This window comes from Drosophila obscura, unplaced genomic scaffold (genome assembly GCF_018151105.1).
Source record: "Drosophila obscura isolate BZ-5 IFL unplaced genomic scaffold, ASM1815110v1 contig_192, whole genome shotgun sequence".
NCBI lineage: Eukaryota > Metazoa > Arthropoda > Insecta > Diptera > Drosophilidae > Drosophila > Drosophila obscura.
The window spans coordinates 2,308,454-2,332,111 of record NW_024542781.1 but is presented as its reverse complement, the minus strand read 5'-3'; the positions used below and the strand labels follow the sequence as shown (position 1 = coordinate 2,332,111).

General features: G+C 43.3%; 4 protein-coding genes across 5 annotated transcripts in view; 3 read left to right on the top strand and 1 right to left on the bottom strand.

Annotated features, from left to right (window-relative positions):
* Window positions 1-8,829: 8,829 nt before the first annotated feature.
* Window positions 8,830-11,302, top strand: LOC111074879 (serine/threonine-protein kinase ULK3). Its single transcript, XM_022367855.2, has 7 exons — window positions 8,830-9,018; window positions 9,090-9,238; window positions 9,297-9,521; window positions 9,578-10,308; window positions 10,367-10,551; window positions 10,609-10,695; window positions 11,173-11,302. Exons 1-7 carry the CDS (start codon window positions 8,932-8,934, stop codon window positions 11,269-11,271), a joined length of 1,563 nt encoding a protein of 520 aa, XP_022223547.1. The 5' UTR covers window positions 8,830-8,931; the 3' UTR covers window positions 11,272-11,302.
* A 144-nt stretch (window positions 11,303-11,446) lies between these two features.
* LOC111074882 (chymotrypsin-2) lies at window positions 11,447-12,536 on the top strand. Its single transcript, XM_022367857.2, has 3 exons — window positions 11,447-11,595; window positions 11,658-12,020; window positions 12,087-12,536. Exons 1-3 carry the CDS (start codon window positions 11,449-11,451, stop codon window positions 12,387-12,389), a joined length of 813 nt encoding a protein of 270 aa, XP_022223549.1. The 5' UTR covers window positions 11,447-11,448; the 3' UTR covers window positions 12,390-12,536.
* Window positions 12,537-13,163: 627 nt separating this feature from the next.
* Window positions 13,164-23,658, top strand: part of LOC111074904 — a 29,412-nt gene continuing 18,917 nt past the window's right edge. Inside the window, exons 1-2 of one of the 2 annotated variants that reach the window (XM_022367884.2) lie at window positions 13,164-13,264; window positions 15,054-15,690. In XM_022367884.2, coding sequence (XP_022223576.2) covers window positions 15,304-15,690 — 387 coding nt within the window. In that variant the 5' untranslated portion in view covers window positions 13,164-13,264; window positions 15,054-15,303. Of the gene's footprint in view, window positions 13,265-14,921; window positions 15,691-23,658 lie in introns of both variants that reach the window. The other variant, XM_022367885.2, reaches the window with a different exon arrangement.
* On the bottom strand, window positions 19,857-20,763 carry LOC111074905 (chromobox protein homolog 1). The gene is made up of 2 exons (XM_022367886.2): window positions 20,035-20,763; window positions 19,857-19,971 (listed from the first exon to the last, which is right to left on the bottom strand). Exon 1 carries the CDS (start codon window positions 20,566-20,568, stop codon window positions 20,059-20,061), a length of 510 nt encoding a protein of 169 aa, XP_022223578.2. The 5' UTR covers window positions 20,569-20,763; the 3' UTR covers window positions 19,857-19,971; window positions 20,035-20,058.

Genomic DNA, 23,658 nt, shown 5'->3' with positions numbered 1-23,658 from the left:
ACCCCTGAGGATCTGTAGCGAAAGTACAGCCCCGATGAGGTGAGGGAGCTGTGTCTGCGTACCAAATTACACGCATCATGTGCCCGTTCATACTGCCGTGTTCAACGGAGATGAGGATACAAACACGCATCACGCGCCCGTTCATACTGCCTTGTTCAACGGAGATGAGGATACAAACACGCATCACGCGCCCGTTCATACTTCCAGCACTGTCGCCAGCCCTGGATGGGATGAGAATGTCGCAGTAGTGCAGCAGTGCTGCCAACAAGTCTCCCGCGAGGTACACTTCCGCTGAGGACCAGGAAGATGAGGACAACGTAGCTTTTAGCCGTCGTTCTCATCCAGTGTGGGAGCATTTCAGGGCATATCCGGAGTTAAATAGGAGGAAACCAGGGATAATAAAGGATCCATTCTCTTGGGAAAAAAATGTGGGGGAGCGTCTCCTCCATCGCAATATATCTATAGTCTGGGCAACAATTTGCAGAAGGTCACCCCTGAGGATCTGTAGCGAAAGTACAGCCTCGATGAGGTGAGGGAGCTGTGTCTGCGTACCAAATTACACGCATCACGTGCCCGTTCATACTGCCGTGTTCAACGGAGATGAGGATACAAACACGCATCACGCGCCCGTTCATACTGCCTTGTTCAACGGAGATGAAGATACAAACACACATCACGCGCCCGTTCATACTTCCAGCACTGTCGCCAGCCCTGGATGGGATGAGAATGTCGCAGTAGTGCAGCAGTGCTGGGCTGCCAACAAGTCTCCCGCGAGGTACACTTCCGCTGAGGACCAGGAAGATGAGGACAACGTAGCTTTTAGCCGTCGTTCTCATCCAGTGTGGGAGCATTTCAGGGCACATCCGGAGTTAAATAGGAGGAAACCAGGGATAATAAAGGATCCATTCTCTTGGGAAAAAAATGTGGGGGAGCGTCTGCTCCATCACAATATATCTATAGTCTGGGCAACAATTTGCAGAAGGTGACCCCTGAGGATCTGTAGCAAAAGTACAGCCCCGATGAGGTGAGGGAGCTGTGTCTGCGTACCAAATTACACGCATCACGTGCCCGTTCATACTGCCGTGTTCAACGGAGATGAGGATACAAACACGCATCACGCGCCCGTTCATACTGCCTTGTTCAACGGAGATGAGGATAATGACGCCAGCACTGCCAACACGCATCACGCGAGGCCCGTTCATACTTCCAGCACTGTCGCCAGCCCTGGATGGGATGAGAATGTCGCAGTAGTGCAGCAGTGCTGGGCTGCCAACAAGTCTCCCGCGAGGTACACTTCCGCTGAGGACCAGGAAGATGAGGACAACGTAGCTTTTAGCCGTCGTTCTCATCCAGTGTGGGAGCATTTCAGGGCACATCCGGAGTTCAATAGGATGAAACGAGGGATAATAAAGGATCCATTCTCTTGGGAAAAAAATGTGGGGGAGCGTCTGCTCCATCACAATATATCTATAGTCTGGGCAACAATTTGCAGAAGGTGACCCCTGAGGATCTGTAGCAAAAGTACAGCCCCGATGAGGTGAGGGAGCTGTGTCTGCGTACCAAATTACACGCATCACGTGCCCGTTCATACTGCCGTGTTCAACGGAGATGAGGATACAAACACGCATCACGCGCCCGTTCATACTGCCTTGTTCAACGGAGATGAGGATAATGACGCCAGCACTGCCAACACGCATCACGCGAGGCCCGTTCATACTTCCAGCACTGTCGCCAGCCATGGATGGAGGAAATAAATAGGAGGAAACCAGGGATAATAAAGGATCCATTCTCTTGGGAATAAAATGTGGGGGAGCGTCTGCTCCATCACAATATATCTATAGTCTGGGCAACAATTTGCAGAAGGTCACCCTGAGGATCTGTAGCGAAAGTACAGCCCCGATGAGGTGAGGGAGCTGTGTCTGCGTACCAAATTACACGCATCACGTGCCCGTTCATACTGCCGTGTTCAACGGAGATGAGGATACAAACACGCATCACGCGCCCGTTCATACTGCCTTGTTCAACGGAGATGAGGATAATGACGCCAGCACTGCCAACACGCATCACGCGAGGCCCGTTCATACTTCCAGCACTGTCGCCAGCCCTGGATGGGATGAGAATGTCGCAGTAGTGCAGCAGTGCTGGGCTGCCAACAAGTCTCCCGCGAGGTACACTTCCGCTGAGGACCAGGAAGATGAGGACAACGTAGCTTTTAGCCGTCGTTCTCATCCAGTGTGGGAGCATTTCAGGGCACATCCGGAGTTAAATAGGAGGAAACCAGGGATAATAAAGTCTCCATTCTCTTGGGAAAAAAAATGTGGGGGAGCGTCTGCTCCATCACAATATATCTATAGTCTGGGCAACAATTTGCAGAAGGTGACCCCTGAGGATCTGTAGCAAAAGTACAGCCCCGATGAGGTGAGGGAGCTGTGTCTGCGTACCAAATTACACGCATCACGCGCCCGTTCATACTGCCGTGTTCAACGGAGATGAGGATACAAACACGCATCACGCGCCCGTTCATACTGCCTTGTTCAACGGAGATGAGGATAATAACGCCAGCACTGCCAACCCGCATCACGCGAGGCCCGTTCATACTTCCAGCACTGTCGCCAGCCCTGGATGGAGGAAATAAATAGGAGGAAACCAGAGATAATAAAGGATCCATTCTCTTGGGAAAAAAATGTGGGGGAGCGTCTGCTCCATCACAATATATCTATAGTCTGGGCAACAATTTGCAGAAGGTCACCCCTGAGGATCTGTAGCGAAAGTACAGCCCCGATGAGGTGAGGGAGCTGTGTCTGCGTACCAAATTACACGCATCACGTGCCCGTTCATACTGCCGTGTTCAACGGAGATGAGGATACAAACACGCATCACGCGCCCGTTCATACTGCCTTGTTCAACGGAGATGAGGATAATGACGCCAGCACTGCCAACACGCATCACGCGAGGCCCGTTCATACTTCCAGCACTGTCGCCAGCCCTGGATGGAGAAAATAAATAGGAGGAAACCAGGGATAATAAAGGATCCATTCTCTTGGGAAAAAAATGTGGGGGAGCGTCTCCTCCATCGCAATATATCTATAGTCTGGGCAACAATTTGCAGAAGGTCACCCCTGAGGATCTGTAGCGAAAGTACAGCCTCGATGAGGTGAGGGAGCTGTGTCTGCGTTCCAAATCACACGCATCACGTGCCCGTTCATACTGCCGTGTTCAACGGAGATGAGGATACAAACACGCATCACGCGCCCGTTCATACTGCCTTGTTCAACGGAGATGAGGATACAAACACACATCACGCGCCCGTTCATACTTCCAGCACTGTCGCCAGCCCTGGATGGGATGAGAATGTCGCAGTAGTGCAGCAGTGCTGGGCTGCCAACAAGTCTCCCGCGAGGTACACTTCCGCTGAGGACCAGGAAGATGAGGACAACGTAGCTTTTAGCCGTCGTTCTCATCCAGTGTGGGAGCATTTCAGGGCACATCCGGAGTTAAATAGGAGGAAACCAGGGATAATAAAGTCTCCATTCTCTTGGGAAAAAAATGTGGGGGAGCGTCTGCTCCATCACAATATATCTATAGTCTGGGCAACAATTTGCAGAAGGTGACCCCTGAGGATCTGTAGCAAAAGTACAGCCCCGATGAGGTGAGGGAGCTGTGTCTGCGTACCAAATTACACGCATCACGTGCCCGTTCATACTGCCGTGTTCAACGGAGATGAGGATACAAACACGCATCACGCGCCCGTTCATACTGCCTTGTTCAACGGAGATGAGGATAATGACGCCAGCACTGCCAACACGCATCACGCGAGGCCCGTTCATACTTCCAGCACTGTCGCCAGCCCTGGATGGGATGAGAATGTCGCAGTAGTGCAGCAGTGCTGGGCTGCCAACAAGTCTCCCGCGAGGTACACTTCCGCTGAGGACCAGGAAGATGAGGACAACGTAGCTTTTAGCCGTCGTTCTCATCCAGTGTGGGAGCATTTCAGGGCACATCCGGAGTTAAATATCGCAACCTGCAAATACTGCTCGTTTAATGCTAGACACCACATGCATTCGTGTCATCCGGACATATTTTCGGACATTGCAATTCCGTGGGAAACATTCAGTCAGCTGAACGATTTCGAATTAGAATGTAAACGTTGCCATATTGTTATAGAGGCAAAAAACATAACACGCCTAAAAAGGCATCAAAGGGAATGCGCACAGAAAAACCGTACAAGGAAGCCTGAGGCCAGAAGTTTTCATACCCGTACTCAAAAAAGAGTTAAGGGGTATATCAGATTTGTGGTAAAAGTGGATGTGTGTAACGCAGAGAAGGAAACGTTTCCAACCCCATAAAATATATATATTCTTGATCAGCATCAATAGCCGAGTCGATAGAGCCATGTCTGTCTGTCCGTCTTGTTTGACGTCTGGATCTCAGAGACTATAAAAGCTAGAGGAACCAAATTTTGTTTCCAGACTCATGTGATATCACACTGCTACAAGTGTATTTCAAAATTTCGCCCCGCCCCCTTCCGCCCCCACAAAGGACGAAAATCTGTGGCAGGCACATTTTTAAAGATACGATAAAACTAAAAACGCAGTATCGTAGAGAATGACCATATCTACCAGATTGCCGAATCAGATCGGATCATAATTATAGCCAGAATGAAGAAATTAATTTTCAGTTGCTTCCACTGCCCCCTCCAGAAAACAACAACACAACTCATTTTCCTTCTCGCTCGCACACTCTGCCGCGTTCAGTGCGCGAGCAACCCCTAGCGGAGGAGATGTAGAATCTAATTGGAACATGTACAATCTACATGTTAGATGTTGAATATACATTGTATATGTAGATGTAGATAGCAGATGTAGAAAAAAATGTAAACAGTTAAATTTTTTTTTTTTTCTAAAATTCTTAAAAATTATAAGTTCAAAAATGTATATACTGACTGAGTACGGGTATAAGTAGAGTCGCGTCCCCAGAAGCGACTCACACGTTCCTTCTCGTTTTATCTTTATTTCTGAGACACAAGCTAAGTGCAAGCTGTGCGGTAGTTTGCATTCAGTAAAGAACAAGTCGGGGAACTTGGCTCGCCACATCCGACGAGCGCATGAGAACGTGTTCATGAGCACACCACCGATTCAGACCGTGGAAAAAGACATTGAATCGGATGAAACGTCACATTACGATCCAAAGGAAAATGTTGTAGCTACAAATCTGGCACACATTTTTTTCACGAGGAATAAACTGGCTTTCCTTAAAAATGCCCAGAAACAGAATTGCTTACATGCAAAACAAGCCCGAACCGTGAAGGAACAAGTCGTTCTATATTTCAAAGAAAACAAACTCCGCTTCTCACTCGACTGCGCCAAGAAGTTGAAAAGTCAACTGACTCTTTTGTTCCCAGAGGAAACCAGGGATAATAAAGGATCCATTCTCTTGGGAAAAAAATGTGGGGGAGCGTCTGCTCCATCACAATATATGTATAGTCTGGGCAACAATTTGCAGAAGGTCACCCCTGAGGATCTGTAGCGAAAGTACAGCCTCGATGAGGTGAGGGAGCTGTGTCTGCGTACCAAATTACACGCATCACGTGCCCGTTCATACTGCCGTGTTCAACGGAGATGAGGATACAAACACGCATCACGCGCCCGTTCATACTGCCTTGTTCAACGGAGATGAGGATAATGACGCCAGCACTGCCAACACGCATCACGCGAGGCCCGTTCATACTTCCAGCACTGTCGCCAGCCCTGGATGGAGGAAATAAATAGGAGGAAACCAGGGATAATAAAGGATCCATTCTCTTGGGAAAAAAATGTGGGGGAGCGCCTGCTCCATCACAATATATCTATAGTCTGGGCAACAATTTGCAGAAGGTGACCCCTGAGGATCTGTAGCAAAAGTACAGCCCCGATGAGGTGAAGGAGCTGTGTCTGCGTACCAAATTACACGCATCACGCGCCCGTTCATACTGCCGTGTTCAACGGAGATGAGGATACAAACACGCATCACGCGCCCGTTCATACTGCCTTGTTCAACGGAGATGAGGATAATGACGCCAGCACTGCCAACACGCATCACGCGAGGCCCGTTCATACTTCCAGCACTGTCGCCAGCCCTGGATGGAGGAAATAAATAGGAGGAAACCAGGGATAATAAAGGATCCATTCTCTTGGGAAAAAATGTGGGGGAGCGTCTGCTCCATCACAATATATCTATAGTCTGGGCAACAATTTGCAGAAGGTCACCCCTGAAGATCTGTAGCGAAAGTACAGCCCCGATGAGGTGAGGGAGCTGTGTCTGCGTACCAAATTACACGCATCACGCGCCCGTTCATACTGCCGTGTTCAACGGAGATGAGGATACAAACACGCATCACGCGCCCGTTCATACTGCCTTGTTCAACGGAGATGAGGATAATGACGCCAGCACTGCCAACACGCTACACGCGAGGCCCGTTCATACTTCCAGCACTGTCGCCAGCCCTGGATGGGATGAGAATGTCGCAGTAGTGCAGCAGTGCTGAGCTGCCAACAAGTCTCCCGCGAGGTACACTTCCGCTGAGGACCAGGAAGATGAGGACAACGTAGCTTTTAGCCGTCGTTCTCATCCAGTGTGGGAGCATTTCAGGGCACATCCGGAGTTAAATAGGAGGAAACCAGGGATAATAAAGTCTCCATTCTCTTGGGAAAAAAATGTGGGGGAGCGTCTGCTCCATCACAATATATCTATAGTCTGGGCAACAATTTGCAGAAGGTGACCCCTGAGGATCTGTAGCAAAAGTACAGCCCCGATGAGGTGAAGGAGCTGTGTCTGCGTACCAAATTACACGCATCACGCGCCCGTTCATACTGCCGTGTTCAACGGAGATGAGGATACAAACACGCATCAGTACAGTGTAGTACAGTACAGTACAGTACAGTATATAAAAATAAAGGATGTTATCTCTGCTCATATCTCCTAAACTAAAATTATCTTGAAAATTAGATTCGCTAAAGCTCTGGAAAATGTTCTACTAGATGTGTACATTTATTTTATTCAAAGCGTTCATAAAATATTTTTTCGTTTTGTTTTGAAAAGCTGTTGTTGCGACGGGCGCGCGGTATTTTTTCCATTTTTTTTTTGGCTAGCCTTTGCCTCTGCTTTCGGCTTCGTCAATGTCTCGACCCACGTCGAGCGACAGAACACACCAAGAAAATATGAAGTCTTACGACGGGAATAGGTCCAGGGCCGGATTAGCAGTTGCCTAGGGCCCCCTAGGGATAACAGAAAAATTTTGTTGAAAAAACAAAACTCCAAATAATGAATAAAAAATATAATAGCCACTGAGAAAAATACAAAGTAAAGGAGGGCCCCCAGATTGATGGTTGCCCAGGGCCCGGTTGAGGGTTGATCCGGCCCTGAATAGGTCTAGTTTGGTTTTAAAGTTGTTATTTGTTTGTATTGCTTGTATATACAGGGGAAAAAATGTGGCAAAATTAAAAAATATTTTATGAACGCTTTGAATAAAATAAATGTACACATCAAGTAGAAAATTTTCCAGAGCTTTAGCGAATATAATTTTCAAGATAATTTTAGCTTAGGAGATATGAGCAGAGATAACATAATTTATTTTTATATACTGTATTTATTTCCCACCCCCACCCACTCTGCCCATTCCTCATTTATGTTGCGGCAGGTCAGCTCAGTTCGCTACATCACATCAGCCCTCAAAACAAAACGAAAAACCATTCAAGCGGCCAAAAATTGTAGAGCCCACACACAAGCACAGTATGTGTGAATACATGGCACACACACGTTTACGTAAACTGAAATCTCGAACAAAGTCGGTTTCGGCAGCTAAAAATTATTCTATGCATACAATCATATATTTTGGAGTGTACACGTACACAACGCATGCATGCTTGCTGCCAGTCGGCTCGTGTGACGTCATGTGCCGAACGCGGCCATTCCCAGAGCCGAACGCGGCCATTCCCAGAGCCGAACGCGGCCATTCCCAAAGATCTGGGAACGTACGCTGCAAACTCAGCTGCGCCCCTTTCGTTGTATGAACTGGCACATCTATATACTGTATGGTTAGTGGCTTAGCCGTTGTAAAAAAAAACTGCGACGCTGGCAAGACGCAAAGAAGCATGACGCAGCCCCAATGTAAACAGCCTATTATTTTCCGAAACCGTCTTTGTTTTGAGTTTTCAGGTTACGTAAATGTGTGTGTGCTCACATACTGTGCTTGTGTGTTGGTTCTACAATTTTTGGCCGTTTCGTTTTTCGCCTTTGTTTTCAGCTTGTGGAGCGACCTGCCGCATCATAAGTGAGGAATGGGCAGAGTGGGTGGGGTGGGCGTGGGTAATAAATAAAATATTAAAATAAAAGCTGTTACTGGTTTGATTTTTATATTTTATTTATTTATTTATTTACTAAGTTGAAAAGGCGAAAGCAGACAACATTTGAAAAATATTTATGTACATACATGCATAGCCGAATGGTCCCAGCACCCCAGCCGAAGGCCCTGGGAGTGTTGGGACAGAAAACTCAGCTGCGACACCTTCGGTGTATTAACTGGCACATCTATATACTGTGTGGTTAGTGCTTCCGTACAGAGCCTAGAAAACAGTTTTTGCCGTAAAAAATTTCTTATCGGTTTCATACGAATATCAACCCTGATTCTGTTCGCGAGGTGTTTTTTTCGATCTGAGTACTAGGCTTTGATTTCTTTTTGTAAGTAAAGAGGAGCTACAAGGAGCATACACAACGGTAACATTTATCGCGGTTTGACTCAAGGTGTTCGGGGTGTATAAATAAGGGGGTTCAGTGGGTTAAGTCAGTTTTTTTTGCTCGTTATCCACACTGCTTTACCTACAAACAAACAAACAAACATTTATTGTGCATCGAATTAAATGAATTTTATTAATGTGAATTAAATGACACATCCACATGTCACTCCCGCGCATAACGGACTATGATATACTCGAGAAACTTGGAGTGGGGAGCTATGCATCCGTCTACAAAGCGCGCCACAAAGTAGGGCACATACACACACACTTTACGGTCAATTAGCTGATTAAAATTTACAATAATCTATCCATTTTCAGAAGCAGCGCACTTATCACGCTATCAAATATGTGGAAATGTCAACGTTATCGCAAACCTCGCGGGAGAATCTAATAACGGAAATACGCCTCCTGAGGGATCTCCATCACAAGTATATTGTGACGTTGCAGGATTTCTTCTGGGACGATAAGTACATAAGTGAATAGAATTCATATAACACCATTCCTCATACAGAGTATTTCCACTAGGAACATTTACATTGTGTTGGAGTACTGCAATGCCGGCAACCTGTCTGCTTTTATACGCACCAAGAAGGCACTGCCGGAGACCACCTGCCGCTATTTTCTACGCCAGTTGGCCGCCGCCGTGCAGTATATGCGGGCCAACGATGTTTCCCACTTTGACCTGAAGCCCCAGAACCTTCTCCTCACGCGAGGAGCCAACAATGTCTCTCTTAAAGTAGCTGACTTTGGGTAACCATATGGGAAAACAATGCCAAAAGATATTCCTAACTCTACTCCGTCTTTAGGTTTGCCCAGCACTTGAAGCTGGGCGAGATCAATCAGCAGTTGAAGGGATCACCGCTGTATATGGCACCGGAGATTGTGCGGAAGCATCAGTACGATGCCAAGGCGGATCTCTGGAGCATTGGTGTGATCCTGTACGAGTGCCTGTTCGGCAAGGCGCCTTATAGCTCGCGGACCATTGAGGAGCTGCTGTTGAAGATACGCAACGCCGAACCCATCACACTGCCACCAAATGCACGCATCAGCAACGAGTGTCACGATCTCCTGCGCCGCCTGCTGGCCCACGAGCCAACGGCGCGCATTTCTTTTGCGGATTTCTTTGCGCATCCGTTTCTAGATCTCAAGACGTTTCCCACGGAGCACACGCTGAAGAAGGCCATTGATCTGGTCACCCAGGCGTGTGAACACGACGAGAAGCACAATTACAAGGAGGCTTATTATCTATACTGCAGCGCGCTGCAATATTTTGTGCCGCTGATCACGGAGGAGTCGGATGCCCCCAAGCGGCAGGCGCTGCGCAACCGAGCTCTGACCTATATGAAGCGCGCCGAGGAGATCAAGAACTGTATAATCGAGGATGAGTACAAACAGCTGGCACTGCGGCAACAGAAGGCTGCTGCTGCTGCATCAGCAGCTGGACATTCCACAGAGGCTCTCCCAACAGCAGAGGCACAGCCCAGTGGCTCGAGTGTGACGGAGATGCTGGAGCCAGATGCGCGCTACAAGCAGCTATGTATTAGAGAAGAACAAGAGTGTTAGGGTTTATGGTTAATTTTCCAATTATATTTTAGTTGCCTTGTCGAACTCTAGTCCGTCCCTGAAAACAGGCCTAGAAATCGGACGCAAAGGAGAGCTCTATCTGTACGAGCGGAAGCTGGACGCAGCTCTGGAATCGTACACCACTGCGTTGGGCATTCTGGTGCCTTTCGTGAACAATGAACCAAAGGGGGAACGTCGCAATCTATTATTGCAGCAGGTTGGTGAAACATTTTAAAGTTGATGCGCTATAATGATAAATTTCCCTATCATTTAGTTGGAGTTTTGGATGAAGGAGGCGGAGAGCATCAAGAGTATATTGAGCGCCAAGAATTTGGATGAAGAGGAACAGAAGTTGTCCACGGTACGCAGCTGCAGCATACAGTAGTAATAAACAAGATAAAATAGAAAATGATGAGCAATTTTTCGGCGCCTGGAGCGCATTTGTTAGAGTATTTTTGTAGACCGATGTTAGAGGTACATCGCATAGTCACGTAGCCTTCTTATATACTACTTATATACAGATACTTATATACAGAGATATATCTATACTAGATTTGCTTTCTATGTACAACAGAACCACAGCAGCTTTTTGTAACGCTTCCCCGACCCACAAAAAAAACAACACTATTTTAACGTATTTGAATTGTATGTACGAATAATACCACACTTTCATTATGTATGTCCTTACGCCTATGTACAGCATTCGACGAATGTGCCCATGTGGATCAGCGGTATTAGCCTTAACATTGATGGCCTCCCTCTTTTTAACAATAATTGTATTATTTGTTGGTTTTTAAAACGTTGTTAAGTTTTGTATCCTGTCATTATCTTTTTTAAGCGCACCATCACGAGAACCAACACATTCCACGGCCAGTCGAATCCCCCAAAACTATACCTTCTTTTGTTTATTGTTCTTAATTTAATTAAAATTGTTTAACTGATAACCGAACAAAACGTCGTTTCGATGTCAATGGAGATACTCCTACTAGCAGCGATAGCGCTGCTGTCGCTCTCCTGTAATCTGGGCTAATAAATAAACACAATCAGTCGGCAGTCCGATATTGGCAATGGCCAAAGAGCTCTATATAAGCATGTGGCCAAGTGGCAAGGGAACATGTTCTGCTCTACCATGTTGTCGTATAAAGATCTTTCGCTGGCAGCGCTTGTAATTTTGGCCATTGTTGGCTTGGGTCAGGCGGCGCCTCCCATTGGGCGTGTGGTTAATGGCACGGACTCTAGCATCGAGAGCTATCCCTTTGTGGTAATGTTTACGAATGACGAATTAGGGATAAACTGTTTGTACTAGTGTGGTTCAACTCTCAGATATCGCTGCGTGGTCCGTCCGGCTCGCATTCCTGCGGTGGATCCATCGTCTCCCAGCAGTTTGTGGTGACTGCCGCCCATTGCACTGCCGGTCGCACTTCTAATCAGCTCTCGGTGCAGTATGGAGTAACGAATATCAATTCCACTGGTCCCAATGTTGTGGGTGTGAAGAAAATCATCCAGCATGAGCTGTACAGTCCCGCCAATAACTATGCCAACGATATATCGCTAATCATGGTGCAGGAGCCGTTCGTATTTGATGGTGTTACTGTGGCAGCCGTGAAGCTCCCAGGGCTTGCCTTTGCCACTCCTCAGACGGACAGTGGCGGCGACGGAGTGCTCATTGGCTGGGGTCTAAATGCGGTAGGTTTTGAGATTGGAAGGACTCCACCAAAAAAACCTTAATCATAATTTTTTATATCCCTCCAGACTGGCGGCGTAATCCAGACCACTCTCCAGGAGGTCGATCTTAAAATCTACTCGGACAAGGAATGCTCTGATCGTCATAATGGTGCCACGGATCCCAGATACCACATTTGCGGTGGTGTCGATGAGGGCGGCATGGGACAGTGCAGCGGCGATTCGGGCGGCCCTCTGCTCTACAATGGCCAACAGGTGGGCATCGTTTCGTGGAGCATCAAGCCCTGCACTGTGGCCCCCTACCCGGGTGTGTACTGTAAGGTCTCCCAGTACATTGACTGGATTAAAAAGAATCAAATCATATTGGCATAGTCACGGAAATAAATTTTAAAGACGTATCTTTTGATACTGCCCTATAAATAATTGAATTGCGGTCCACTGAAATTGCTCGTGGCGATTGATAAGGAAATCATATTTTGTATGTCAATATTGAAAGCAAATAAAGAATAAATAATGGGATTTCCTAGTTTCAAGCTGTGACAGGTGTGGAATGTATGCGTGTAAGGGAGCAGTATGCGGTTGCATTTTGTATTAGTGAGAACAGTGCATCGGAAGGCCAACAGTGAAGTGAGAACGGTTCATGAGAAGCAATGCATTTTAGAGAGAATAGTTCATAGTCATTGCCGAAAGCCCAATGGTGACTCTCAAACTGTAGTAAATGTTTAGTTACGGCAACCTTCTCTTAATTTCTTCAACACATTTTTTTTTTTATTAACTTCCGTTAATCGCTCAGTTATATGATATTTTTAGTACTTTTTTTTGTTTTTAATAATTTTCAGTTATTTTTGGAACCCTTTGCAAACGGTTAAATGTGTTTACTAAAAAACCAAAACTTTTTTTCTTATACATATATGTATAATAATTTGTAAATAAATGTAAGCCAATCCTACCACACATATTAAATATATTTGTAGCAATATTAACACATTCAATGGCCCCAAATGTCAAACTGTACCACCAAAATGCAGAATAAAACAGTTTGAGCAGCATTGCACAACTGGACCAATACGAAGGCAACCCGAAGCTGCCACAAAAAACCCGAGCATCGCCATCGCTATGCCTTTTGTGGCATGGTTCTTGTTTCCTCTGCTTTCTGCCGCTGCAGTCAACATTTTCAACTCTGACGAAACGCACGGTTCGACGGATTCAGTAAAAATCAGTTGGAAATCAAATATTTCAGAGAAACGGTCAGTGAATGTGTTCAACAACTGAGGAGTGAACCAAGAAATAAACGTTAAAACCATGAGAAATGTGCCTAAAAATAAAGGGATTTTAATCAAACAGTCGAGGAATCTCAACGTACAAAATGAAACATGTAAAATGTATCTTAAACTATAAATATTCCCCACAAACATTTTTTAAATTATGAAGAGAATTTGAAACATTTAAAATGTGTCTGAAACATAGAAAATTCCTGCCAAAACATTTGTGAAAGTAGATAGTGGATTTTAAACCATTTTTTTAAATTAAAAAACTGAATAGTGAACTAAAAGAGCGTATCTATAATCGCAGAGAATATCTACGAAACATTTGTGAAATATCAAAGAAAAGGAGAATAAAACTCGAAAAAAAAATCCATAGAAATAGAGGGAAAATGGGAAACCGAAACAGTGTTTTTTTTTTGGAATATGTAATCCCTGCGGACAGATCTTGTCAATGTTGGTGTTCTTGTGTGGTTGCACTGTGCCATTGAGAATGCAAAAATGAGAAAAATATATTTCATTTGGCAGAGAAGAGCAGAGTGCGGAAGGTCATACATCGCCCATTTAGATGGACCATTGCATTCATTCGTTTAATTAAAAGCAAAAAAAAAAAATCCAAAAACATAACAAAAAAAAAAAGACTTGTTAATTGGCTGTTGCGGGGCAACATGGCGTATGCGTGATACTTTGTCTAGAATTTCGAAATAGCAGAAAATGAGAACATGAATTGATCCCGTGCCCCTCCGTGTGGCACACAGGCATCATCCACATTTCACCGAATCAAATCAAAGCCGAAAGTAGGCACCAAAAAGTACACATATTGTGTGAAGAGGAGGCAGTAATACGGTTTTGGGTTGCCCCTGCCGTACTTTTCCGTGTATTTTCCGGAAATTTCGTGGAAAACATTCAGAACAGAAAGCGCATAGAAGAACTTTGAACCATCCCTCGGTGCTACGCCGCTCCCCTAGCTCCCCTCTCAGAGACACGCATTTAACTAACAACAAAAGCAATTTGAAAACAATTTTTTGAGTTTTGAGAGAAACGTTTGGCCGTGTGTGTTTGTGGCATCCATGCTTATGGCTTTGGGCCTGGCTCCAGAGCTCCCCCAGCAGCCGAACAAAGGGTGTGGCAGCATTTGGAAATTTGTAACATTTCTATGCTGCCAGGGAGCCCAGTAGCCCTACGTGCAACAAAAGCAGCATGATGGTAGGTGCATGCCACAAAAGTTGCCAACGCATCGACAGCTTTTGTGATTTAAGTCGATGTCTTCCATGAAAAGACCTTCACGGTACACAGTACTTTCTTGCAAGATTTCTGATTAAGTTTTCCCCAGAAAGTGCTGAAAGGTTTTGAAGAATTTATTGGGAACAATTTTGAGAAAAATTTAATATTCTTTCAGGATTGAGTAAAAGTTCCTAGAATTTTCCACATAAATTGATTCAAACTTAAAATAGATTCCTCTATTGGCAAGCGGATATCTTGTTTGGTTCTCCCAGAATCCCAGTATTTTGTAACAGAAAATCTAGAGAGATTAATTTTAGTTGATGACGCACAATTGTTTATTCCAGGAAATACACTTTTATCCTTCCCAGGCACCACGTCACTGCCAAGCAATTTTCATTGTTTAATTTTGTCATATTAGAATTCCAAGAATATCAGAACAGCTTCGTACTGAGCCTGAAGTACGTCAAAACATTTGGAGTGTTAGCTTTCATCTTCAACCTTTAAAGAACAAATTTTAAAACACAAAACAACCAACATTGACCTTTGGCAGGAGCTGGTGATAAACTACACAGAAGGAAACTCATCAAAGTTACAAGCAGACGAAAGCGAAATACATTGTGCACTGTACATATATTAATCAAGTAACCACAACAGAAACAAAAGCAGCCGAGAAAAAAGCAACACAGCAACAACTGCAATTTTAGTGAGTGCACACGCATACTGTTTGTCACTCCGTCAGTCTGCCCGTCGACTCCTCCTTTGTGTGCGGTGTGTGTTTTGTGTTAAAGGTCAGAACTCATATGAAAATGTCGCGCTCTAACCAAAAAGCAATGTCAACAAATGGCGCTGTTGTCGCCGCCGTCGACGAGGACATGGCCTCGTCCATGCATCCTGCATCCTCAGTACTCGCATCCCCATCAGCATCTGCATCTGCATCGATGTCCAGCATCAGCCTGACAGGTGGCACACCTCTGTTTAGGGCCAGTCGGGCTACGGTGGCCGCTGCCATACTGGTGGCCATTGTTCTGTGCAGCGGCAACTTGGGATTCGCCGACGGCCTCAAGTGCCACATGTGCGGCCAGTACAACGAGGGCGTGGGCTCCATCACGCCCTGCTCCAACTACACCAAAGACATTGCCCATCTCTATCTGAAGGAGTGCACCAAGAAGAGCGAGAAATATTGTGTGGTAAGTGGGATCGTAGCTTTTTTTTCGTGAAAATTCCCTAGCAAAGTCCAAGGTTCGGATATCGAAGCGAAATTGAAACGTTGCATTCATTTATTTATACACTCATTCATTTTGGTTCATTGCTGCTCATTGTTTTCATTGTCTGGACTGCAAAAGGACCATCGTGTCAGGCAAACAGCCACCATCCCTCCATTGAAGGTTTCCGCTCCTTCCTCCACTCCACTGCTCCATTGATGACGACTTCTCGAGTTTATGTTTCCCTTTTATTGTTCTTGCCATGTTGTGTGCTTGTGTTATCTTCGTATTGGCCATATATATTCGTTGGCAGTTTTGCTGTTGTCACATTTTTGTTGTTCCTTTCATTGGGGAGGGAACAAACAAAGATAAATTGCTTATAGAAACAAAGTGAATGATTTGCTAAAGTAACAGGATAGATCAGTATCTAGAAAGGGAGGGTAAGTATATAAAGTCTGTTCTTAAAAGCAGATGGTAAGGGCCCATACATTAGATGGAAGGGGTAAAGTCGTTACTTAGAAACAGAGGGTAAAAGGCAGGATTTAGAAAACGGGAGTAGCACGAAAATTTTCACTAAATAGATTCCAAAATCAATGCGTATTTATTCAGAGAATTTGATAAAAGTTTGATTGTCTACAGCCAACCGCTGAAATTGCTAGAGTACTAAGCAAACAATAGATTTACCGAAGTGTACAACTCTTTTAGCAAACATTGATCTATTGTCATCACTTATTGCTTCACTAATTAATATCAGGTAATGGGAGCTTATGGGTTGAGCCCATGTAAATCTATTACGTATACGCGTCGTGTTTAAATTACTAATACGCAATGTTGGTGCCTGCAGCAATCACGCAACTGTTAACCCTCTTTTTGCGTCCACCCAGCAGTACATCCATCTATCCTTCCACCAAGAAAAGACAAACTAATGGCAACTGCCTGCGCTGGCAATTTCAATTAGTTTTGAGGTCGCATTTGGGCTCCCCCGGAACGATCTCTGGTATGGGTGGCACGGAGTACGTGTGCCGACTTGATTGTGGGCGTGGCAGCCCAATTGTGCACATAAATTGCGGCATATTGTATGCACTTGATTCTCCAGTGTATCTGTATCCATTTCCGAATGTCTGTGTGCGTTGGGAGGAACACTTAACGTATTGCAACAGGAGGAACGCAGCATAGGAGCCAAATCAGGTAGAGGAGCAGCTTTGGGAACCCTCCGGTTTGCGCTCTGGCAATCATTAAATATTTAACACCTACTTGCCATGCACAGCTGCCATCTGGCTGCCGAATCCCACACTCCTCCATTCCACATGGAGGAGTAGCCCATAAATTGTTATTTTCTGCGGTGCACGATGAGAACACGTCCCACTCATTTCAACGGCCACGCCCGTAACGCCCTCGTCTCTTGGGAATCATTTAGTCAGCAAGGTTTTTCTCTTGGAACACACAGTTTTCTTCGAAATCAACACATGATTTTATTAAAAGTCGACGGATTCTTTTTTGGCAACTACAGGAAATAAGGCAAAATATTTTTGTAAAGTTTTAAAAACTTTGGATAGGTGTTTTCACATTTAAAATAGTTTTTAATATATGAAAATTTCATTGTAGTTTGTTCGCTCTCATTAACATAAATTTTCATTCTCTTTCCATCCAGTAGAACATATTTATATGCACGCATTGGAAAAACTTCATTTAGTTGCAATTGGTAGCAAATAAGAATAAATTTAAGAAATTTATACAACATTGCGGCATTTGCTTTGTGCCCCCAAAGTGTGTCCTTTGCAGCAAATTTGTATTCCAATTTATATAAATAAGAATATATAAATATTATGCGAATATTTTGACCTTTTTTTTATATAATGTGCAATGATTAACCATAATTGTGTTATTCGATATGTTTGTACGAAAATTTACTGAAAAATTATAGAAAATTGTGTGCGGAAATAAAAAAAAAAATGTGGGGGAATTTTGAAATGCAGGAATGTATTTTAAAATTATATTTTGGGCTTTTGTGGATAATTTTATTTGTGTAATTTAAGAGAATTTATTTGCCACATTCATTTCGATGAAAAGCGGAGGAACCTGCCTTCCATAAACAAATGGAATTTCTATCTAGAGTTAGGAGACCAGATAGATATGACACACCTCAAATTAAAATACACGTTTTTAAGCTCGATTTTAAGATACAGAAGTCCTTCCCTAAAATTTGACATTAAAAAGTTGTGATGACTTGACTTCGAAAAGAAAAAGTTTGTTTTACAATCCTTTTCTGCTAAAATTGCTCAAATGACGAACCAATAAATTACCAAGGACAGCCTTTTAATTTTCTGCTAAATTCTGCAAAGATGAAATTTGTACAAGAAAAATACAAAAGAAAACGCTTGAGTCCGTCAAGGCTCAAGTATTTCTATTTAACTTTTATCTTTCTGTCTTTTCTCCTTTTTGTTTTGTTTTGTTTTTGGTGTTGCCCTTCTGCTGATAATTGCCATTAATTTGGTTATTAACAGCTTCACAGACACTTAATTAACAGAATAATTTATGCCAAGCCGCTAGACTAAAGTGCCCCAGAATGGCGAGATGCTCATGCTGATGTTTATGATGATGTTGATGAGGATGCGCTCCAGTGAACGCCTCCGAAAAGACAAGAAAAATATGCTGCAACACCCGACTACACAGACAGGAGAACAGCTTTTGTTTAAATATTAACCAGCATAATAAAGACTGCTCCTCTGGCTCCTCTTGCTCCGTCTCTTTCATCATCTATGGATGTCTGACATAAAAGTTGAAGTGTTTCCTTGGTATTATTGTAGTTCTTGTGGGGCGGTTGTTGTCCTGACTGCTTGACCTGATGTCGTCTTGTTCTTGGCCAAGTAGTTGTTTTTTTTGTTCTTCCCAAAAAAAGTTACAGGACCATGGCGCCGCACCGTCTGCCATGAATCGTCTTATATATATTTATGAGTTAAATTTATATTCAAATTAGTTGGGTAACCAGTTTTGGAAGGTGCACAGCGAGGGGATGTAGTACGAGTAGTGTTACAACATTGAATGAATGCATAATTCATTATTTCAATAATGAGTGCTTAAGGGTAGCAAAACTCTGCTATTCATGGAGCATAATCTACATCTTGAAAACAATGGGTGTGGGTCGACCATTGTTTGAGGTTCGGCTCAAGTACGTAAACAAATACTGCATTTGTGTATGTTTAACCCTTGACCTCATGGAATACAAAAAAAGAATGGCATGTGGTGGGAAAGGAAGAGAGGCACAGCCAACGCCTGGTCACGTAATTAATTTTTTTTGTGCTGTTTTGTATTTATTTTCAACTTTCCTGGCAAGGCAACGCTTCATTACCCTTAAAAAAAATAGGAGTAATGGTGCTGGTAGCACTGAAGGATCACCCTAAATGGGTAACTTTGGATAAACTCGTAAATCTGGATACTCTCCAAGTTTATAATGAATCAAGAATACATTAATAGTACACCGTACAATATACCCAGGTTTTCTTTAGCCTGTTGTATACATTACCATTAGTACCCCCAGAGTCACAGATACCGGGTATACCCAGTGCCAATCAAAATTACAAAAAAATCAAGCAGCAACGTCTGACTAATTAAAACCGAGCTTCTATGTATTATACATTGTAGGTTAAACACATTTTCTACTGCAGTATCAAACATTTTATTCTATGTACGAGTAGGTACTGCAGTATCAAACTTTTCCCTTTTTTTGTGCAACTGCAGGAGGCATTCCTTGCTGCATAAACAAAGCATTCTCTATGGCGGCTGCTGGTGCTACTACGTGCTTGTTGGGGGTAACGCCACAAACCAAAACGCTGAATAACAGACTCAAATATAGGCCACTGGCCGACCAGCCACGCCCCATCCACTGGGGGCCAAAAGAGGGAAACAAAAAAAAAGGAATGCAAATATTTTGTCTTCATTTTCCCCTGCTGTACATTCGTCGAGCTCATCGCCTCTTCTGTTTGAAGCCTGCCCTGTTGTGAATGTTGTTGTTGCAATTAGGAATGTTTACACGGGGCACCCGGAACAAACACGCCCCGAAAATCACTTAAAAGTTGGCATTTTTCCATCTAATATTTTGCGTAAAGTGGCACAATTTAATGGTGCAAATATGTATATAATAATAAAAGAAAAAACAATTGGAAATGGTGAACATCTTTTATGGAATAAGGAAAAATGAATATAATAATAAATTTAGGTCTTATTCGCGTTGCATCAGCTGATTTGTTTAGTATCCAAACGATTTATCTGTTAAATAATTAAGAAATATTTAGACTTTTGTGTGGATAAATTTATAAATCTTTACATTACCTTCTTCATTTACTTGTTTTTCATTCAATGCTCATAAAGTTTTTCAAATGTGCATTTATTTTCGTAGAACTTAAAGACCATTTGGGGTATTTCCACATATGCCACGTACGATGGAACCATTTGCGGCAGGACCAGATCACGAAACTTGATCAGAAATGATATTTGTTCTCCCTGTTTAAAAGCTTCGAGTATATGTTTTGCTTCGAAGCCCCAACAAAAAGGATTGTCAATGACTGCCGTGGGGTCAACTTTCAATCGTTTTGCTTTGCCTTCGTACAGTTCGTTTAGGTCATGGTTTATTAGGGGTTGATGATGATAAGCGGCGATCAGACGATCACAGTTCAGGCTGCTGGGAAATTCCCAAGTATTGTCCTCTTCGGGGAAATTCAACCACTTGACAAGATATTCGACTTTGCCCTGGCGTACTCTCAGACCGATTATTTTCTCAACAACATATTCGGTATGTTCTGTGGCTAAGATCATCATCTCCAATGAGGAGCTGCTGTGGCCCTTCGCTTTGTCAGATTTTCCCATGTTTGTAATTAGTTCCAAATGCAGAATTTGGGGAACTGGTCGATCGTTAACGAAATTGTACCGTCCTCTATGAGTACAAATAAACGGTATATAATATTTTTGGTGAATAGAATGAATTTTGAATTTATTTTTCTTTTCACTTTTTATCGTAACTTTACGGCTTTACGCTTTACGGCTCAATTTTTGTAGTCTACCTTTCTGTATTGACACAGTTTCCTTGGCCAACTTTGTTCTACTTTTTTTCGTTACGGAAATCAAAGATTGTTATACATTTCAAAGTATGTCTATCTATATCTTGTTTGGCGAAGAAATCTCAATCGTTTGCCAAAGATTATCATACAATTTTAATAACAAACAGGCGAAATTTATTTAATATTCAGAAAGAAAACTTACCAAGAAGCTGTCTTATCTTAATATCCAGGAGCTCAGAGCATAACAGCTTAATAAAATACCCATGCCAATGCAATATGAGAAATTGAATAAAGTTGTTTGGCCGGAAAGGTATTTGGGATCCGTGGAGGCCAACAAAAGTGCTCGAAGACAACACCAACCACCACTCGAAGGCTAAATGCGGGAAAATATCGTTAAAAATTATGCGTAAACTTTGCCAAAAGTTTCAGGACTCTCGTGGATGAAAGTTTGTTGAGGTGGGACTTGAATATCACAATGTTTAATGATGGAAAAGTTGCTTTTAAAGGATGGGGATTCTTGACAATTATTTCCTGAAATATTATCATATGTAATAGAATCTTTAATTAGTAAAAATGTAGGGACTTTTACAGTGTATTTCTTTCTTCTTGAAGAAAACACACCTATTTTTATTGCTCTCCTTCAAACTTTGTGTCAAATCCCGGAGAGAAGAGTTTTTTCACGTCCGTGACATTAAAGCATCCAACGTTTTATTGCCCGAAATTAAAAGCCCGATTATGGGTGTTGACGTGGGCCAGATTTAGGTGGAGGTCCACTCTTTTTAGAGGCCGAGATTTACATCCCAATGCCGCAATCAAAGTGTGCAGTGAGCGGTACATGAACGGAATAAATCAGTTGAATCCTTATGCTCGACATTGAAGAGGATGGAATCCTGAGGAGCCAATGCCCATGGTTATATAAGAAAATATTGAGTCTTTTCAAATGTAGTACAGGCGCTACAGCGCTGAAGCGGGGAATTAGTATTTCCCAGGTGGGGGTAATAAAGCCATAAATGGGGCGCTGGCAATTTCCGTGCGGCGAGTTGTGAAATCAGCGACAAATCGGAAAGGAGGAAGTAAAGGAAAGGCGACCAGCGGAAAGGGAAGTGAAAGTCGAAGTGACTGCCTATGCCATCATTTCCGGCAGCCATTGATTGTCACGACAAATGGCTGAGATGGGCGGAGAAGTCAACAGAAAACAAGTTGCGCCTGGAAAAATTCAATGTAATTGATAAGCAGCTCTGCCAGCAGATAGTACCCACACATACAGGACTCCCTAAGTCCGTAAGCAAACATGAACATCCATGCCAGCAGCTATTCAACACACAGATACTATCGTACACCCATACAATGACAGAGGCACTCAATTAAGAAAACAATGGCGGCTCGGTTTGTGCGGCAATTGAGTTTTTTCTTCCATCTGTTTTTGCTTTTTCTTTGTTGGGCTTTCGGCTTTGAGACCAGAGACGTTACTCACTTTCACCCCTTCCTCGGGGGTGGGGCCAACTAAGACGCTTAGTCTTGCTACAAACCCAATTCACTTCTCGTTGCCTTTTCTATTTGACTAGCTTCAGGGTCTAGCCACCCATAGACATCTTTCCATGCTAACCAACTCCCTTTAGGATCTTCCACTCGCCCAGACTCCTTCCCGGCCTCATTAGCCGTTGTCTTTTGGCAAATTTGGCTGTCACTTTTTGCCTTGTATGGCATTATTTATTAGTAGTTCTCTTTGTCTTTTACCTAGACCCCACTTAACCAGCTTAAGGGCTAATTTCCACTTTTATTTGATCATCATTATAATTATTATGTGTTTGTTTTGACAGTGGTACTGTCTTAATAGCTCTGAATCTGTCGAAGATAGGGAATAGTTTGATACAATTGTGTAAAGAGAACAAAGGAGTGTGAGTCCATGAGTAGGTAATAGTTTTTGCTGATGGTTATTTGAAGGAATGATAAGAAAACATTCTGGGGAATGTCCTTGTTTTCACAGAAGAGCAACATAGTAATCTTTATCAATCTTTTGTTTTGGTGCGAAATTGCCTCAATGTCGTTTCTGGAAGTTCAAACTCTCTCCTAAATATTTAAAGCAATCACATGAAAAATAAAATAAAAATTCCTCTTCTGCCCCAGCAGAGATTAGCTTGATTTCTGTTTCGGGCACTTTAAGGATTTTCCCTTTGCTCCATTAACACTTAGCTCTCTAGCACACATATACAAACATATGTGAGGCCCCAGAAAGTTTTTACCCAAACACCCAGAACAATAATTCATTTATTTTTGCCACATTTGAATACATAAATATATGAGTTTATATGTATACACATTCCCAGTTGGGCCGACAACTATCCTGCTTCTTTGCATTCATTTTGAAGCATTGTAAGCGATTTAAAATGTGCACAACTGGCAGTTGGCTGTTGCCTGTTTTCGACTGTTGCCTGTTGGCAGTTGGCACTTGGGAGCTGCCATGGCCAAAAAGTTGTTTTTCGCATATAAATGATTTTGATAACGCGCACTGACATTTTGTGACTTCATTATTCTAAAATTCAAATTATGCCAACGAACAATGGAATTCCACACAACCCAAAACAACCACACAAAAAAATGGCGAAAAACAAAATGAATGGGAAAGTGGGTCAGACTGTGGCTGACAATAAGTTTTATTAGCTCTCCAGACAACACATTCACCAGCACAGTTATGTACGAATATGTAAAAATATCCATTTTTATGTGTGTAAAAACATATGTATGTTTGAGGAAAGATGTGATTGGCTATGTTACGCATACGACGTGTATGCAAATTTGAAGCTTCCTCAACTGTATATGTAGTATACATATCTCTCCTGTCATATAAAGAATGTTGTGCCACTGACGAGCTGCTGGTGCTGTTGATAAAGGTTCCTGG